Here is a 21,027-nt window from a genome sequence, read left to right as displayed (position 1 = left end):
AAATAGGAGACTAACTCCTCAAGCAGACCAGTAACTAGTGGTATCCCTTAGGGATTGGTTCTGGGGCCCCTACCGTTCGGAATCTACTGCTCTGAAGTACAGACAAAAACAAAAGGTCTGTAGCTGACAAAGTTTGCCGATGACTGCAAACTGTGAGTGGACACTGAGTCCCCTAATGATGTCAGTATCCTGCAAGAGGGACTTTCTCAGACTGTTTGGTGCCAGAGTCATGGACTTAATGCATTTTTTTGCAATGAGGTTATCATCCCCTTTGGAAGGGCGATGTCCCTGCAAAACTACCACATCGATAGCAATACCCAAAACATTTAATCAGTGGTGAGAGACCTGGGCGCAGAGGTTGATAGCAATCTTACCTTTGATCACTATGTCTCCACTGTGTTAAGAAGGATAATTCTATATTGCCCCACTCATAAGTAAGGGCATTGCCTCTAGAACAAAAGAAGTTGTAACACACCCTGTACTCTTCCCTCATCAGGCCAATAATAGAGTACAATGCTCCCTTTGGTATGCACCTCTACAAGCACCTGCAGCAGCTAGAGAGACCGCAAAGGTTTCTTACAAAAAAAATTTGGGGTCTTCAGCATATGTCATATGTGGACAGACTGAAATCACTGTCGCTTTACTCTGTGTCATGCAGACTTCTCAGAGGCAACCTATGCCTTGCATATAAAGCAATCTCTGACCCTGCCCTAATGGAAATGTTGTGTGTCACTCACTTCATGGACCTTAACCTGGTATGTGACTTCAATAGACCTTGCTGTTGAGACAGATTTGTCTCACAGAGGTTACCTCATCTCTGGAACAAATTTCCAGTTCATGTTAAACAAAGCAGAATGGATAAGTTGTTGACCGCAGCTGTTAGCTGAGATATACAAGTATCCTGTATTTTTTTTATTATTTATACAAGATTATTGTTTTTAACAATTAATATATAGCACTTCTATTGTCTGCTTTTTAGTCTTTGAGTGTATTTTATTGCTATTAACTAATCTGCACAAGTAACTGATTTGTCTGCAGTTAAAAGCATTCTGTATCTTTACAAATCTTTATCTGTTTGTGCTTTCTCTAGTGCTACTGTCTGTAGGCTATTGTTTCTAGCTGAAGCCTCTTTAACTTTGCTAGATTGTGTTAATAGTCTGCTGAGTGGGGGCTGGTTCTTTTGTGTTCTTGTAAAAAAAAGTTGTTCTTCTGGTATTTAAGCCCTAACTTTGATAGGGTTTCTGTCTATACACACTGAGCAGAGTGGATAAGTTGTTGACCGCAGCTGTTAGCTGAGAAATATAAGTATCCTGTATTTTTTTTGATTATTTATACAAGATTATTGTTTTTAACAATTAATATATAGCACTTTTATTGTCTGCTTTTTAGTCTTCGAGTGTATTTTATTGCTATTAACTAATCTGCACAAGTAACTGATTTGTCTGCAGTTAAAAGCATTCTGTATCTTTATCTGTTTGTGTTTTCTCTAGTGCTACTGTCTGTAGGCTATTGTCCCCCCCTCCCCTCCAAGTTAGTGTCTTGCTCTTATACTTGGTGGCTTTGCAGTTGCCCGCCCCTACTGTAAATCTGATCTGTGACACTCCTCCCAGTCTAGTGTCATTAGCTCATTGCCTTAATATTGCTACAACTCAAGTGCTCTAGGTTGCACTACATTTGAAGTGTTTGCGTGTTTTAGCTGCTTTTCTGTATATATCGACTTCTCTATTTCTTTAACTAAATAAGCTCTGCAAAGTTGTTTTATTGCATTCCTGCCTGTATTTCTGAGTTTTTTTGCACTTTTAAAGTTTGTTTTTGCTTAGTTTAACTGGTAGGCTACACACTCAAGTGAGCTATCCGAATTAAAGCATTTACTGAGTTTCTGTACTTAATTTCTGCTACTTTGTTAAAAAAAAAAAAAATCCTTGTTTCCCGCCTTTACTGAACTAGAATAGTCCAGTATTCAGGTATTGCTGATCTCTGGGCTGTGTCATAGTTCCTGTGTTGCCCATATCCTTATTTGGATAGGAGGAGGCTTCTTTGTTCACCAGTGAGAGTGTGGAGCTCTGAGCAGCCTATCTGTCCCTTGAGGAGTGGTTCCAGCCCAGTGACCTGTAGATTATTGTCCGTTTTGGGCCATTTCCTATCTCTTTCTAACCCCCTGCTTTAAAGCCAGCTTTAGCGCGCTTTTGCGCTTGTAATTTAAAGTTTGTCCTGTTTGTTGCATTTACCTGTTGAGGCTACACACTCAAGTGCGCTAGCCTGTGTTACATATTTATTGCATTTTTCTGCTGTTTGTTGCAAAAAAGAAAAAAAAATATCCTTGTTTCCCATCTTTCCTGACCTAGAGTAGTCCAAATACAGGCTTTGCTGTATTCTGGACTTTTGGAAAGTTCTTGTGTTGCCCATTTCCTTTCTTGGATAAAGGGAGGCTTCTTTGTTCATCAGTGGCAGTGGGGAGCTTGGAGCAGCCTGTCTATCCCTGGAGGAGTGTTCCCAGCACAAGAATCTGGTAGTCTATTGGCCGTTTTGGGCCAATTTTTAGCTCTTTCAAGTCCCCCTGTATAAAACCCACTTTGGCACGGTTTTTGCACTTGTTACTACTCAGCCAAGCTCCTTGTGGTCCTGCAGAGTGGTGCTAGCAGCAGAGAGGCTAAAAGAGCGACTGCTAACCTGATAAAAGTGTTTGTTTTCCTGCTACTACCTGGGCGACTGTCCGATCTAGCTAAACTGAAAGTATTTCTGCTTCTTGAACTGTTTTAAACTGTTTAAAGTTGTTTTTGCACCTGCACTTTTAAAGTTTGTCCTGTTTGTTGCTTTTACCTGTTGAGGCTACACACTCAAGTGCGCTAGCCTGTGTTACATATTTAATGCATTTTCCTACTGTTTGTTGCAAAAAAAAAAAATATATCCTCGTTTCCCATCTTTCCTGACCTAGAGTAGTCCAAATACAGGCTTTGCTGTATTCTGGACTTTTGGAAAGTTCCTGTGTTGCCCATTTCCTTTCTTGGATAAAGGGAGGCTTCTTTGTTCACCAGTGGCAGTGGGGAGCTTGGAGCAGCCTATCTATCCCTGGAGGAGTGTTCCCAGCACAAGAATCTGGTAGTCTGTTGGCAGTTTTGGGCCAATTTCTAGCTCTTTCAAGTCCCCCTGTATAAAACCCGCTTTAGCGTGGTTTTGCACGATTTTGCGCATAGCGCAGCACCACTTAATTAGGTTTAAACCATTCTCGGCTCCACAAAGTCTGCTCTTCACTTTTTCCCTTAGAACTGATCTAGTTCTCATAATAAACACCCTATTCCCACTCTAAAGCCTGGCACTTGCTCACTAAAGCAATTATATAAGTCAGTACTAAAAAATTAAAAGCACTACACCCTCACAAACTCCCGTTGAGTACTTTGTTCCCCATTGGCCCTTTTTTTCAGTTATAAAGGAATTCCCAATACTATTCTAGCATGTCCAAAGGTCAGTTGTCAATCTCCTCTCCGGTCCAGCTGGTGGATCTGGGAATCTTGAGGCAAAGTTACAACTGCCCCATGTATACAGACAACCCTCTCCTCCTCCCAACAAATTCCAACACATGTGAGAGATGCAACCATATAGCCAAACTGGAGGCTAAGCTCTCTCAACTCAGTACTGGCGTAACCAGGCAGGAGGAGAAGGAAACCACACTCACTACAATTCCATTCTCACATAGACCTACCACGACAGCAAACCAAACACATAAACACACAAAAACATACTCGGAGGCTCTGAATAGAAATCTGCCTAAGCAGCAGAGACCTCCAAAGCAGACACCCAAGCAACCGCTACCCCAAAACAAAACACGTGCACCACATAGCTCACAAAGCCGTTGTGCCGAACAGTCACAGCCCTTAAGGCTAAACAACACACCTGATACACTTGTAATAGGTGACTCTATCATCAGGCACACTGACGTCCCGCTCACCAGGCTGAACAAGGAGAAGGTCACGGTGAGCTGCCTGTCGGGCGCTAAGATCCGCCACATAACACAAGCACTCAGGTCACTCCAAGGCAAGTACAAATATGACTCAGTCATTGTCCGTGCTGGTGTGAATGACATGAGACGTACCTCCCTGGACTACATGAAAAGAGACATAGAGGTGCTCTCTGAGCATGTAGCCTAGGCCGGTATGACCCTGACCTTGAGTAGCATCTTACCCTCACCAAGAATGATGCCACAATATGAAGACAAGATGATCAATTTCAACAACTGGCTTAAGTATTGGTGTCATTCAAAGGGGATCCAATGCCTGTCTGCCTGGGATGACATGCTCGACAAGCCACGATGCTTTGCTAGGGACGGCTTGCACCTGTCACCCCTGGGCTTTCAGATATTGGCAAAGGCTGTTGCCACCCCCATAGTGCCTTTTTTAGGCAAGGCTCAAAAGACAAACCCACCTCCATAGGTATCACAAGGGATAAGAAACTAAGAGTAATGCTACTCAATGCCAGAATTCTAAACCTCAAGATGCACGCACTCGAAACTCTGCTTAGCATGGAGAACATCGTTATCTGTGCAGTAACAGAAACCTGGTTCAAGGCTCCCGAGAGCACCCCAGCACTACCAGGTTATACCTCATACCATGTTTTTCGGCCCCGAAACTTGGACCGAACCACAAAAGGAGGGGGAGTATCAATATTCGTCAAAGATACCCACACCTCCAGGTTGGTGGCACAGCACGAAGCATCAGAGACTATCCATGTGCAACTAACAGTGGGTAAAACTGCCTTCCAGTTTATAGCCTGCTACAGACCACCCTCCCAAACCCGGGAACCCCACTTGGCCTTCCTGAGAACACTGGAAAATATGAAGGTCTCTCCAAACACCATTATATTGGGCGACTTCAACTACCCTAACATAGACTGGGAGCATTACTCTAGCTCCAACACCCTAGCCGAAGGTTCCTAGAATTTATAAACTCAAATGCTATGGAACAACTTGTTGCCACTCCCACAAGAGGGGAAAACATACTGGACCTGATCATCACCAACATGGGGACTCTATGCTCCAGACCAGAAGTGTATCCCTCACTGGTAAGATCAGACCATAAACTAATCTCACTAGATATTCACATCCCGACCCCAGCCCCTGCCCAGAAAACCACAGTGAAAAACTTCTCTAAAGCAAATTTCACACTCCTCAAAACTGAGGTGGAATCCTTCAAAGCCCCCAGGCCTGTGGAAAATATGGCCCAGACCTCAGAATCCTTTATAAACGCATTCTATGAACACCTTCAGGAATGCATGGATCATGCAATCCCAAATAAAACCAAGACCCAATCCTCCAAATTTAGGCGTCCTGTCTGGTGGACCCCAGCCATAAACAAACTATACAATAGAAGGAGGAAGCTACTACATGATAGAGCAAAATCCCAAAAAGGGAAGGCATCTCTGATCAGTATTAGCAAAAAACTATGGGCACTCATAAAATCGTCTAAGGCCAGCTTCGAGAGAAAAATTGCACAGGACACTAAGGATAATCACAAGGCTTTCTTTAGTTATGCTAGGAACCTGGGTGGGAATTCCCAGATATGCTCAGAATTAGTCCAAAATGACAGAAAATACACTGAACACACAGACATTGCCAACATCCTAGCTGACAGGTTCAGCGCAAACTTCTCACCCCTTCCCCACCAAAAGGGCAAATATCTATCCCAGCAGAGTGCTGCCCCCCTGACATCTCAGATGCTCAGGTAAGAGCCGCCCTCTCCAAAGCAAAAAACACAGCATCAATGGGACCAGACGGTGTCCCAGGCTGCGTCCTACATGAACTCCAAGAAGAACTAAACCCAAACATAAAACTACTGTTCAATCTCAGCCTTACTACAGGATATGTACCCAAAGAGTGGCGTACAGCAACAGTGGTCCCTCTCCACAAAGGTGGTGCCTCAACAGATCCTGGAAACTATCGCCCTATAAGCTTGACTAGCTTGGTCTGCAAAGCTATGGAAAGGATCATCATGGACCTCATAAATAAAGATATTGGGGACCTACAGACACTGGATCCTACCCAGTCCGGCTTTGTTAAGGGCAGATCCTGCCTCTTAAACCTGGTTGATTTCTTTGAAACAGTCACCAAGGCCATTGACGAGGGGAAGGTGGTCCACACAGCCTACCTGGACCTTGCAAAAGCCTTCGATACAATACCCCACTCAGGCATTATAGATAAGCTCACCAGCTTAAATATAAACCCCTATGTCACTAGATGGGTTGCAAACTGGCTCAAGGACAGAACCCACATGGTTAGAATTGCTGGAGCCATGTCAGACTCCAAACCATTTACAAGTGGTGTCCCACAAGGCTCAGTCCTGGGACCTCTCTTGTTCTGTATATATTTCTCGGAGGTACAGGCTAACACGGAAGGACTGTGGCTGATCAAGTTTGCAGATGACTGCAAACTGGGCGCCATAATAGACTCTCCAGCCGACACAAGCATCCTAAGGGCCTCATCGAAACAGACAACTGGTGCCAGAGCCATGGCCTCAAGCTAAATGCCAAAAAGTGTATAGTCATCCCCTTTGGCAAAAACAAAGTGCCCACAAATTACCACATAGGTGGTAATCCATTAAGTACGGAAGAAGTAATCAGGGACCTGGGGACCCAAGTTGTTAGCAATTTCTCATTTGACAACCACTTGGCCAAAGTGGTTAGAAAAACATTTTATATAGCCCACCTAATCATGACGGGATTCACATCTAGATCAGGGGAGGTCATCGTGCCTCTTTACTCATCCCTCATCAGGCCCATAATTGAGTACAATGCCCGTTTTGGGATGTACCTTACCAGACACCTGCAGCAACTGGAAAGACCCCAAAAGTACCTCACCAAGAGGATCAAAGGGCTCAAACAGATGCCATATGCTGCCTGGTTAAAGAAACTCCAGCTCTACTCAGTGGCATACCGCCTGCTCAGAGGCGATCTGTGTCTGACGTATAAAGCCATGTCCAACCCGGAATTAATGGACATGCTGCACCTCAGAAAATCCAAATCCCATCGAGCTACGCGCTCGAGAGACTTGAACCTCAGCACTGAAATAAATAGGACATGCTGGAGGGACAGATTCATAACCCAGAGGCTCCCTTCACTCTGGAATAAAATCCCAGTTCAGGTCAGGCAGAGTCCTTCATTGACCCTCTTCAAGAGGAATCTTGATGAGTGGATGGGAGATAGTAGGTTTACCCCGGGTATCACTTCTGTGTCACTGGTAGACAGAGACACAGTATAGTAACCTCAAAAAAGGGCATAGCAAAATTCATTTAAAATGGGTGGCGAAAGCCAAACACACTCTGGCTAGGCTTATAAATGCCCTAGGGCAGATAGCCTAGTATGAACCGATGAACCCTGTTCAAGCAAAGTTTGGATGATTGGATGGGAAAATGTAAATTCACTCCAAGGGTTCCACCTGTATACCTCTTGGATAGGGGTAATAGGTTTGATTTAGTGATTGTTCAAAATGGACACTCTTGGGAACAAGGGTTGAACTTGGCTAGGCTTATAAGGGCCTTCGGGCCATTAGCCTAGTAACCTCCTATGATTCTACAAAAATGCTTGCCTGTGTGTGATGTACAAGGCTGAGGAGGTGTACAATGTTTAAAAAAACTTAAATACATACTTCTTGAAATGCTGTAGTTATTTTTGAAGATGTTACATATGTGTCACTGTATATTGTGATGTAACATGGTCATTAAAGGAGATTGTTGAAAAGGTAATAACTGTTAAAATGCACTACAGAAAATCAAGTTCTTTTGACATATGGCCAGAATGGGTAAAACTATTTGAGGCTGTAATGTTATAATTTTAATTTTTAACTGTTTTGTAAACTTAAATGCTTTCATTTACCTTTCAACCATGAACTGATATTCAGAACTGTATTTTTCTCCTAAGGATTTATCTTATCTTTTTATGTTTTCTGCAGGTTTACCCTGATGATACATCCCAAGATGCAGTGGATTTCCGAATGAAGGCAAAGGCTTTGTTGCACATGGCTGCTAAAACTTTGACTGGTCTTGGCATAAAGTTTTGGCTCAGCAGTGGAACTTGCTTAGGTAGCATTTACATGTCTTATAAATTTTGTATCCAGTTGCTTAAGTGTTAATAGGAATGAAACTGTAGCACAATGGAATGACCTATGTCCTTGGGTGGAATTAGCAGGCTGCACCTCATTTGCTAGAGTAATCTACTTTTTTTCTGTCAGAAGGCATCATCGTACCAGAATTATATTTCGAGAGCCTCATGTTTGGAATTTAATGCTAGGAGAATTTACTGTAAGCTTTCACTCTGTTTTATTTCTATTTTTCAGTTTTAAAATATTTTTTCAAGGATTTCACCTCCTTTATGCCCCTGTATCTCTAACTACCTGCAACAGTCTCACAGGAATCTGCCCACTTCCCGAGTGTCTGTTCCTCCCTAACAAAGCTCCCAGTTCTGCCTGGCTGGTAGATGTGACTGGTTGCAAGTGCCAAAAGAGTCCTGGGTTTAAAAAAAAATATTTATCCATCTATATACATAGGGTGTATATTGAAAAGTGTATTCTCACTGCATCAGTTGTTGTATCAAATTAATTCAATCAAAAACCATCTTGCACATTGTATAAAGTAGGCAAACAGCAACAAGGAGAATATCCATCCCACTGTAGAAAAAAGCAGGTTAAAATACTTGAGAAACAACAATGGGACAACCATGACAAAGCACATATATTTAATAAACAATAAGCGGTAAACACATAAGTGCTTTTGGAGACGCCTCCTTCATCAGATCAATACAAAAATATAAAATCAGTCTGCATATAAATCCACTTGAAAAAACAATTACATTAATTAAAACCTCTAACCAATTAACATTTTCTAGCCTTTACAATAGGTTTTAAAAGTATAAAACCATTTAAGCCCAGTAGAGTATCAGCTCTCAAACCAGCTATCCAGGGGGTTTCTTTAACTTCTGTGGCATTCTTTATATCACCACCTCTAGGTGCAGGAGTGTAAATATCCAAAGCCATAAGTTTAAAATCATGCTGTGAAAATTCATTAATGTGTTGAGCTACTGCACTTCTTTGCGTATTTCTCCGTATATCACCCATATGCTGTAAAATATGTTCCTTTAACATTCTATTGGTTTTACCAACATAAAAAGAAGTGCATTCTGAACAGGTTACTATATAAATCACATTTTTAGTAGAGCAGCATACATAGTGAACACTTTTTATATATCCTTTTAGTAACAGGATGCTCAAACACATTGGCAGTCTTAATATACCTGCATGCTTTACATCTTTTTATGGAATAGACATCCCATACATGTCAAACAGAGCACTTCACTGGCCTCTTCAAGAGAAATCTTGATGAGTGGATGAGAAATAGAAAATTCACCCCAGGGATCTCTATGGATGTTGTGGAGGTTGGTGACACATGAAGTCGTTCTCAACAAGGTGGGGAAGGTGTTTTGTTGCGCTGCACGTGGAGGCATTGACAACATATTATGAGAACAATGAACAACTTGAATGTCACACGCATATAGAGTGAAGGGTTTGGCCTTAAAGAGAACACTCCCTTGGCAGCAATATGAAGCTGCCCAGAGGATGTCTTGATCTCACTGGCACCAAAGTTAGCCAAGGATGGCTAAGTCAGGTTCAGTAGAGTTGATGGATGAAGAGAAACCACTGGAGCAATTGATGGTTAGTTGTGGGGAAGCAAAAAAGTGTATTTAGAAGTAGAGGGAAGTGAGACTTTACATATGGGTATATATTTTTAAATATGCTAATGCCTCGCTAAAGTAAGATGCATTTCATGTGATACACTTTCTTGAAACAGCCTCAGTAAACGAGCTAGTAACCAGTTCAGTAGCTGTGCTGTTTGTAGAACATTCTGTAAAGCATCTAGATGTGACACACACAAATATAAACCTGTCATTGTTAAAGTATGTGGTGATACTTCAATATCTGGAATATATTAAATGAAGGCTACAGCTGTTGTTTTCAGCATTTGTCCAGTCTTTTTAGTGGGTACTTCTTTTAGCTTCTTGATAATGACTTCCATCAAATCTAGGGCTGCTGCAGGTCCATATGATTCGTACAAGTCATCATGGTTGTGTTGGGAGGAGTACTACACAATGAGATATTTTCTGTATTTCTGTTTAATGTCCAAACCAATATGTTTCTATAACACATTTGTTTGACATTTCTAGTGTCTGATGTAATTAATTGTGTGAAACCCAAGGAAAAAATAACTCGCCAAACTCTGCCATAAAGAAGTGAAGCACAAACACTTTGACACAGCTAAGTAAAATAGGTACACACTTCTTTCTGTGTCCCATTCACATTATGTGATCATTAGCTTTGTTTTGTTTTTCCACAGATCTGTAGTAGATATCAAGTGTGTCTCTGTACTTGTCAATGAGTTTTATATGAAAAGAAGCTTAATTAGTATAAAAGAGTGAGTCCATGTAAACATGTATACTAGTAATGCTTTATCTAAATGACTGTTTTGTGTGTTAGTACCAGTCACTGTGTCAGTGTAATCTGTAAGCACGGTCAGTGTGGTGTGTGAATTCCTTCATTCTGCCGGCCTGGGGAAGAAGGGAAAGAAGAATGAAAAGGAGTAGAAGGAGAAGAACGAAGGTCTGAAGAGAGAACGTCCGGAAAAAAGGAACCTTGAGAAACGTGTTGAGCAAAGAAAGATCCGGAATCGGCCTCTATGTACCCTCCTTTTCTGGAACCAAAAGCATTCAGGAGTAAAATCCCTTTCCCACCTGGGTGGGTGGAATGAGCTGACTGGTGTCCTGATCCAAAAGGGATTGCAGAACCTCTGAGAAATGAGGAAGCTGTTCTCGATGAGGCTGAGGCATGCCTAAAAAGGGAGGAAGGGATTTCCAAGCCATGAAATATCTCTGACGGGTAATAGGCAGCATCCAAGAGTCTGAGGTGATCCAATGCCAATTTGGAAGAGATGGAGAAAGGCGGAGAGACAAGAGGACCTGGCTGAGAGGAAGGGAAGGCAGAACTTCAAATAGAAACAGGCTTGTCCTGAAAAGAAAGCTTCTGGGATGAAGGAATCTGAGTGGACTTAGCAGGAGGAACACACCCAAAGCCCTTCTTACCTTTAAGAGGAAAAAGAGTCTATGTATGAACACAGTCAGAATTATTTCTCTGGAATTTGGGAATAGGGGAAACAAGCATACCTTTTAATTTGAGCAAGGCCTTACCCTTATCCTGGAGGGACTGAAATTAGTCATCAGCAGCTGTCCTAAAAATGTTTTTATCGTCCAGAAGCTTGTCTTTAAAATCATAGGGTAAAGTCTGTAGACATAGCCAACAGTAACAACCCGTCACAAAACCAAAGGCAGCAGCCTGGAAGAAGCATCAGCAGCATCATAGCTGCATTTTATCAAGTGACTGGCAACTTGAGAAGTGGACCACAGCAGGGAAACAGCAAAAGCCTTCCCATCAGAATTGGAAAGGTTATGTACCACCTTCGTTACCTTGTAAAGCAGAGCCAGAAAATGCCTAGCAATATTGCTTTGGTAACTAATAGCCTGAAAAGACAGGGTGGCAAAAGTGTGCTTACTTTCTTACCCAATTTTTCCATAGCCCACCTGTCATTATCTGAAGGAAGGAGCTTAGGATATGGTAACAGCTTAGAAGGTTTATCAGATGAGAGTGAAACTACAGAAGGATCAGCAGAAGGGCATTTATGTAAACATTTGTAATTCTCCGGCACCTTGTAGAACCTGTTAGGTTTCTTGGGGGCTGGAAGCTAAGAATCAGGTTCATCTCCACGGAAATTTGGATGTCTAATAATCATCTTGCCCTGAACCCAACAAAACCAAACTAGTAATCTTTGCCCCCAAAAAGTCCACACCCCTACAAAAAAGAGAACCTCATCATCCAGTCCCTAAATGTGGTACCACCATTGACACTGTACCTTGCACAAAACTACTAGGTGTCATCATAGGTGAAAACGTCACATTCGACCTGCACATCCAATCAATGTCAAAAAGACACATCAAAAGCTTGGCACTCTCTATCGATACAAACATCTACTCAGTGCATCAGCCAGTCTTTCTCTTGCCTCTTCTTTTCTATTACCCTCTCTTTTATATGATGGCCCCCTCCTCACCAACATTCAGTCCTCTCAAAGTCCAAACTAGACTCATGCTATAACAAAACTGCTAAGTTTGTAACTAATGCCTCCTACTCATCCCACCACTGCTTAACATTACACAACCTAAAATGGCTTGAACTCCCCAACTATCTCACCTTTATCCAACTAACTATAGCTCACAGACTCTTTCATAATCCATCCATGTCCCCTGTGCTATCTTCTATACTTTAAACCATCCTAACAGACCACTCCAATCCAACAACCAACTGCTTGTAAATGTAGAAAAACCTAAACTTTCAGCAGGCCAGATGCTTAACTCCTTTACAATTGGAAAACTTTGGAACTCACTTCCCCCAACACTTAGATCCACCAATTGAGTAATGCTCTTCAAGACATCTCTGAAATAACACCTCTCCTCATCTTGGCTGTGCACATGTGCTAACACCACATCTCGTGTAACCTAACTTCAACCATCATAACTATTCTCACTCCCACTCTATACTCTGGCATCCTCCTTTCGTATCCACCTGTCTTTTTACTTACTCCACCTCTCCTTCCTGTCCACGTCTCTCTTCTACTAACCCTCATTGTCCTTCCATTGATCCCTCCTGTCTACTTCCTTCTCTTCCTAACCCTTATAGACCTACCATTGAACCAGGCAAGACATTCAGGTACTCTCGCAGCCTACCTTAATATCATACCACCACTTATATCTGCAACAATATCCACCGACTTTGCTGATTCCTGCAACAGGACTCATATACCCTGTTGCTCAGCTATTTACACCTCCTAAACATGTGAAAAGTTTAAGTACCTAGTCTCTAATTAATTCCTATATCTGCTTTGCACCCAGTGCATGAAGTGTCCTATATAAATTTTGCTAGCTGAAAACTACTCGTATGGAATGTTCTCATGTATATATACTCTGTATTGCTTGTATAATTGCTTTGATTTGAGAATGATTACTTACGTACTGTTTTTTTTTCACCAGTTGTATAAGCTGTCAATAATATGTACTAAATGTCTTTATTAATGTAAATTCTGTATTGTATGTGAAATGTCTTCTATGTGGAGCTTTTCTTCCCGGGACTGCACTGAAAATGGGCACTTCTGGCCCAGCTGGAGCATCCTGGTAAACAAATGCAAATAAAATAAATAGTAAAGGTGTCCAAGAGGTCTACCAAAACAGGTGGGACAGCAGATGGCTTGGGAGACTGCATTTGTAGAAGCTCATAGTACCTGTTTGGATGTCAGAGACCTGGGAACAATTCCATATAAAATACTCCATCATACAAGCGGTAGTATCCCCAAAAGATAATCCTTTTAACGGGGAATCTGGACTTAAAGAATCCTGTTCCTTTGTTCCATAGTCTAGAGGGGAAGGAATTTGAGAAGAGTAAGCAAGGGATTCCTCTCCAGAATCCATTTTCAACTGAAGAATCCAATTCCCTAGTTTTAGGGTGGAAGAATAGGGAAGGGCAGGGACTGACACCCCTTGAAGAGGCTTCAAGGCCATTAGAGCATTGAACAGACCCCGAGTAAAATCCTGCCATTCTTACTGAAGATTTTTAGCAACAGGGGAAAGATGCTTAATTTTCTGCTTTTTCCTTGAGTGGGTGCCCACCCTAAGAACCCTCAGGGGTTCAGACCCTTAATGAGATTCAGTTATAGTAGGTATTTCCTCACTTTCTAAAATCTGAGTAATCCTTCTCAGTCCTCCAGACATCAGCCAAGGTTCCCCTCAAAGTCAGGTGCAAATGTTGGAAAAGCCTCCAAGGACATGCAAGAGTTCAAGTCCATGCTGGTCTCCAATGGGGTCTCAGCAGAAGAATCCAAGACAAGCACCTGATGATCTTTAAGGCTTTCACTAGCTTCTAGAGAGATGTCTCTGGGAGGCTGGATAGCAACTGGATCAGGCCTAAACTTCTTTGCCTTCTTCTTGGCAGACAACTGGCCCTCTGGACGTGAAGATTCTGCCATAGTACCCTGTGCCAACAGCTTAAGTCCTTGGTCTTCAATATATATCTATATCTATATATATATATATATATATATATATATATATATATATATATATATATATATATATAGACAAAGAGGATAAATGACTGCATAGGGTCTTAGGCACAAATGCTTGGCAGATAGAGCACTGTGTATGGTTGTGGAAAGCACCCAATTAAAGAAAAAAAAAAGACACTGGTCATGATGGTCTTTATGGGGATTCTGCCTCCCACACTAACATTTTCCCTTCCTAAATGATATGAACACAAATACCAAACAAAAATAAAAAAAAGGAGAGAAGAAACCGCAACTGGGAACTTATCTGAAATCTGCTTGGTAACCATCACAGTAGGAGGGTGTACAGACTGATGTTGCGTAATGGAGTTCAGACTGGTAGCAAAGAGGTTCTGAGTGTTTAAATCTGTGTGTCACCTTTATGCCACGCAACTTCTGTGGGGAGTATACGTGTGTCGTATGGTGCCTATAAGACCTAAATGCTTTGGTATACTGGCTGGAAGTTGGGCTATCCTTAGCAGGAGATCCCTTATGTAAAGAATACTACAACAGAGATGTGGAAGGACATCTTTTATGTTTTTAATAGCTCAGTATCTAAAATATGTAGTACAATTTTTAGTATGATTAGCAAACTAATTTTTTCTTAAACCTCAGATAAGACACCCAGGGTCAGAACACATTAGCTGTTTGATCTTGGGAATATGTGTAATCCTAACATTTCCATGCTTTAATTTGCTATTATCTGGTAATGGTATTGTTTTAATTAAGATCTCAAGTCTTATTAGTTTAAATGAAACATGGATACCTTACTGGGTCAAAACTTCATTTGCTAATTTAAATATTCATGTGGAACATTAAATCCTTCTTAAATTACTCTTTTTTTTTTTTTAATTTTTTTATTTCTCATGCACACTTTCCAATGACTAATCTCATGTGAGATTCGAATAAATTAATTGAATATGCCAAACTATCAAGAATTTTTACAGATGCTGAATGAAAATCCCAATATAGCTTTCTTTTTCTAAACTTGCTTCTTACCGTACTTAAAAATATTACACTAGCTTCTGTCCAACAGCTTCTAAACAAATGGCAACTGTCTTGTTTGTAGATGAGGTTGCTTTCTATTTTTTCTACAAGCAAAACGTTTTTTTTTTTTAAATTTTATTAAGTTTTGATACAAGTAAAAAGTCTTGAAGACACTTCCTTCTGGATTCTGTTTATCTGATTGGTGCTGGCCAGTCAGCAGCCCGCGGGAGGGTGTGGAGGGAACTAGAGCGTTTGAAGCAGGCCATTTGTTGCTTCCTAGGCAGGAAACTATGCAGAATACCAACAGCTAAGTGCAGCAGTGTGTAATTCTACCATCTACTGTTATTGTAAGGGCTTATACAACTGTACTTTACTTTTGAAGTGAGCTGTGTTATATAAACAATAGCTTAAATAATTGACATGCATGTAGTTATGAGGTAACAACAGAACTTTTTGTTTTTGAGATATGTTGGTGCTGTTAAGTTTGGAAAAAGACAGAAAACTTATGGCAAAAAGAAAGGGATAACCAAGATTTAATTAAAATATGATTTTGTATGAGTAGATGATGAGATGACGTAAGAGAGGTAGAATCATTTCTTGTAGATGGATATAGTCTGTTGTATATGGCACATATATGGATGGCAAGATGTGAGGAAGTGCTGTATAGTAAAAGTGTGATTTAAGTAATATTTATGTGCAGATAAAATTTTGGTTATGGAAGAAACTTGGGAATATTGAGGTGATGCTTTTTCTATATATATACTGTAGGTACATTTTCCTGTCTTTTGATGATTTATGTGACTTCTTGGTATGAATTTTTAATAAAGCACCCCATCTCTTCTTGACAAGTGCCATGAGATCTTTTAAATCCACCTGATGTACCACCATTTCAGACAGATTGTACCTCGGTTTGATGTCGCAGCCGAAGGATGACGCACTCAGTAATGCAGCACCTCTGTTTTGCTGCACAGCAGTGACAATATTAGATGATGAATCCAAGCAACTAGTGTAGGAAATGAACCCGCAGTCTTTTTATCTTCCAGCTTGAAAGAAGTGGTATGCAAAAGTGTCTCAGTCTGCTGGTTCTAATTTAATAGACACTTATTGCACTCTTTGCTACATAAAATATGTGTTTTTATAATGCATCAGATTAATGTCTTATATAACTAAGACTTAGCCAGTGTACCCGTGGTGGTGGTGCTATGGTAGCGTTGTCGCCTCACAGTAAGACGCTGTCCGGTTCAATTCTCAGCTAAAGCATTTTCTGCGTGGAGACATGCGTGAATGGGTGTACCTTCGTTGAAGGTTGTGCATCAGGGCTGGTAACTCAGCACGTAAAAATCAACTACCAATCATTAGCAGACCGGAGTTCCGCTGTGGCGACCCCAAACCGGGAAAAGCCGAAAGACGCAACATAACTAAGACTTAGCCAGTCTGTGAATACTGTTAGGAAAAAAATGTAGTATAAAGCAGGGATGTAGTTTTTTCTTACACTGTTAAAAACTTCACAGGGTACCAGTTTTCACAACAGAGTGGAGTTGATTAGTTTGGAAGGCTGATTAGCTTTCAGAGCATGTTCCCTCATTTAGATTGAGTCCCTTTTTTTACTATTAAGTAAAGATTTTTAAGCAGTAATCTCACAGTGAATCCTGTTGTTGGGGTTACAGATTCAAATTGAAAGCTTGTCACTGTTTGCACCTTTGCTGTCTCAGTATTACTGTACATGTGATACAATGTCATTCTTAACTTTTTGCATTTCTTAAAAGACAGCTGAGCGTGCCAATATATATATATATATGTATATATATATATATATATATATATATATATATATATATATATATATATATATATATATATATATATATGATTTTACAAACTGTTTCACTTGCAGGACAAGGTATTTTAAACTAAAAACACAGTCTTGAAACAGTACTTGATGTTTCAGACTAAAAACGTAGTCCTGATGCATGATTTAGGTATGAGCCAGCCAACATATTTGGTTACTCAGCATTTCTGATATATATGGACATATAACGTCTCTGGTTCTAGGTACTTTCTTTACAGAAATTACTGCCGCAAAGCTTCCCAATGTGAATGGAAAATAGCCAAAGTCAAGCACCCCCCTCCCCCCCATCTTAGCTTCTTTCACACTGCAGAACTTAGAGTGAGCATTCTTGAACTGGAGAACTGAGCAGTTTGTACAAATATGAGCTGCCTTTCCTACTTGGGTCTTCTTTTGAGGGGAGATCACTGTAAAAGAATACCATAACATTTGGATTGACTTACCTTCTGTATCCGGTTTCCTAATGATATTGTTCTCCATAGTGGCTGTCTTCCCTGTGAGGTACCAGAACAGGAATCAAACCATGAATGATACTGGTGTAGTTGCAGCCTATCTTGCCAGTGGCTCAACAGGTAGCAGAGACACCTGTGATGCTGACTTATTAACCGCAAGCCAGGCCTTATGAGCCAAAACTTATTTGTACCTCTACTGTATTACACATAATTGTCCATATTACCCTTAGGCTAAAAAAAGAAGCCTTTAAGGAGAGGTGTTTTTAGTTCATTTGAATGTTCACAATGAACCTTCAGGGTTCGGAAAGACTTTGTTCTTGGTAGTTAGGATGAGACCTTTCATCTACAGTACATCCAGAGGTTTCCTCTGCAGAGGAACTTGTTTTTTTTTCACATTCATTCCAGACCTATAACCCAGAACCACAACTTGTTTTGGAAAGGCTCATCTCCGTGTTCTAGTTATGTTAAGTGATCTGGGTTGGCATGCTGTATTTATCAGTGTGGCTACAGGGGCTTTCAGTATGTGAGCTTTGTTTATGGCACTAAACCACTACATTTTGGAAAGGCCTCGTTCTCTGGGCTCAATGTGTGTGAAGAGGAATGAGGAAGAACTTTAAGCAGCACTGTGTAGCAATGTGCTTTCATTGGGTGAGCTTGTGCTCTGTGGCATTAAATTCTAACCTAAGAGAAAAAAAACACAAGTTGTTTCCTTGTCCTTAGGGCTCTGGTTGTGTGAAGTCATAAACAGTAGGATGCTACAGCACTAGAATTTCCAGTGAAACGTTTAACAGGACATGCTTGACTTTTGTTATTAGAACTTTCTTTTAAAAGTACACCAAGCATGAGATTAAAACCCTGTATTGGCAGTGCAGTGGAACAATGAGGAACATTGCTACCTCATAGCAAGAGATTATCCAGTTTGCTTCTTGGCTGGCGTGTCTTTTGTGTGGAGTCTGCATATTGTCTGTGTTCTTGTAGGTTTTCTGTGGGTGCTCTGGTTTCCTCCCACATTGTAAATGCATATCTTAGGTGTACTGAGGACAGTTAATTGTTTACAGATGTGAATATATGCATATGAGATAAAGATACAGATGTAAATGTATGCATATGAGATATGGAAGAAAGACCTGGTGACCTACTTCTCCCCCCCCCTTTTTACTTTGAAAACTCAGTGGATAGCAGTGGCTGTCTGTGGGTCACTCTAGAAATTGACTTTAACTTATAAGAAAGGAATGGCATACTGTGAGTATGGGTATCTCATCCATGGACAGAGTGGTTATAACACCCCTGTATTCTTCCCTTATAAGACTTATTATTGAGTACAATGCCCCTTTCAGCATGTACCTCTCTAAGCACATGCAGCAACTGGAAAGACCACAGGGGTTCCTCACCCGGTGAATCGAGGGCCTCAAACATCTACCCTACACAGATAGGCTAAAAGTCCTGTCCCTCTACTCAGTCTCCTATAGACTCCTCAGAGGTGACTTCTGTCTGGCCTACAAAGCAATCTCAGACCCCGCCCTGATGGGACTGCTGCATATCCGCAAGTCAAGCTCCACTCGAGTAACCTGCATGTGCGACCTCAACCTGGTCTGTGACTTTACTAGGATTCGGTAGGACAGATTTGTGTCCCAGAGATATCCCCCTTTTGTGGAATAGACTCCCTCTCCACGTAAAGCAGAGTACCTCATTATCCCTTTTTAAGTGCAACTTGGGTAACTGGATGGGGAACAGAAAATACACCCCTGAGATTCCACCTGTGTCGCTGCTGGACAATGGCATAGAGTGCTGACTTGTTGAAACATGGGCTAAATTCTTGGCTAGACTTGTAAGGGCCTTGGGGCCAATAGCCTAGTGACTTCCTATGATCCTATGAGCAAGTACCATCCCTGTGGTGTCCCAATATAATTAAAGCACGTGCAAGTTAGCTCTGCTGCTCTTCTTCAGTATTTGTATAGTTACATTTCTTTTCTTTTTCAACAATGGTTTAATGGCATACTGCGAGTGTGAATTATGTCTAAACTGCTACTGTTTTACTTCAGCTTAGACCCTGCGTATTTCTGTGTATACTGCTGAATGGAGTGGATCTGTAAGAGGCTGATTTGTCTTCAAGCACATAAACTTTGTGTGCAAGGAAGCCCTGAGTCTGAAGCTAATTACCTTAAGTCCATAGTATGTTTCTATAATTACTCTGCATGGCCTTCCAAAGATTCATCAAACTCAAAGGATCATGAAAACCTCTTCTATGCTTTATTTAGATAAATTCTTAATAGCTCTATTTTGGGAATCCCCATGATTGTTATTTTGTTCTTCTTTAATTCCTTAGGCTGGTACAGACAGTGCAATATCATTCCATACAGCAAGGATGTTGATCTTGGAATATTCATTAAAGACTACAAACCTGACATCATTCCAGCATTCCAGATGGCAGGACTCCCACTCAAACACAAGTTTGGCAAGGTAAGCTGACAGAGGACATGGTTGGCATCTGTGAATAAATTTTACCAGGGCTCTGTAGGGTGGGGAGTTAAAGTTCCTCAGAGTATCATCACCTCCATGGTGTAAAGGGAAGAAACTCTGACTATGATCAGTTGGCAACCAGGGCAGTAGAGGATCTTGATGAGAGAAGGTGGGTGGAAGTAGCTCGTGGTGGCTCATGGGAAGCAGTTCAGCCTACTCAAAGGCCTGCCTCTACTGTAGAGAGGGGTGCATAGTAGGCAGTGGATGAGTAGTCGATGTATTGGCTGGAAAACGTTTTTGCACTCTACACATTTGTTTACGATGAGTAATTTGTCTGTTGTCACTATGATAGAAGACAGGAGATTATGCCATCCTTTCTTTTTTTGTGTCGGTTTTTGTTTTCTTCAGTATAACTGCCTTTTTAAGCCAAAAAAAAACAAAACAAAAAAAAGAGTAGAAAAACCCTGGATCTTGTTGAAAACTGATTTTTCTTTGCAGCTACTGATAAAATGTAAGTTCTTCTGTGGATATTAAACATGTCACTTTTTTGTGTCACTTTGCTCTCACTGCCTATTGATTCTCAACCCTCTCTCAGGCATTCATTCCCCATCACCAGGGCAAAGGTCGTCAGGGAGGGACCATATTTCAGACAGCCATCACGGATAGCTTGTGACTTTTCTTTATGCAACTCTAACAACCCACATACACTCAGCATGAGAGCTGGAGTGAGGATGTGCTGTAGACTAACTGTAAAGGACATCCCTTCACTTGTACAAAGGTCATTTCCTTAAACGGGTATGCACCTTACCCTCTGAAGCACTAGGGAAATTGCACATACCCTGTGTGCTTCTGAGTGAGCAGAACCATTCCCTTTTTTACCATCCAAAGGGCTAGCTGACCATGCTTCTTCACTCCTTCCTTTCCCTTCCTCTGTCCTCCATTTCTAGAGCTTTTAATCAAACATTGTTGCCTGAGTCACAAGAGTTTTCTCCCTTTGCATGATTTGACTTATTTCTTAGTACTAAAGAATACTCAAAAATAGCCATGCTTTTTCTGCTCACTGAGATAAAGCTTTTTTTTCTCTCTTCCTTCCCCTTTTCAGAAGAACAAC

At 41.1% G+C, this 21,027-nt stretch overlaps 1 protein-coding gene across 2 annotated transcripts in view; it reads left to right on the top strand.

The window, feature by feature from the left end:
- The window catches only part of FKTN (fukutin), a 553,910-nt gene that overhangs the window by 233,121 nt on the left and 299,762 nt on the right, over positions 1–21,027 (top strand). For both annotated transcript variants that reach the window (XM_044061118.1, XM_044061119.1), the window contains exons 6-7: positions 7,937–8,066; positions 19,783–19,916. In XM_044061118.1, coding sequence (XP_043917053.1) covers positions 7,937–8,066; positions 19,783–19,916 — 264 coding nt within the window. The remainder of the gene's footprint in view (positions 1–7,936; positions 8,067–19,782; positions 19,917–21,027) is intronic.

This window comes from Protopterus annectens, chromosome 2.part0 (assembly GCF_019279795.1).
Source record: "Protopterus annectens isolate FY-2018-M chromosome 2.part0, PAN1.0, whole genome shotgun sequence".
NCBI classification, from domain to species: domain Eukaryota; kingdom Metazoa; phylum Chordata; order Ceratodontiformes; family Protopteridae; genus Protopterus; species Protopterus annectens.
Note: the sequence above shows the minus strand (reverse complement) of the source record. Positions and strands in the feature narration are given on the sequence as shown.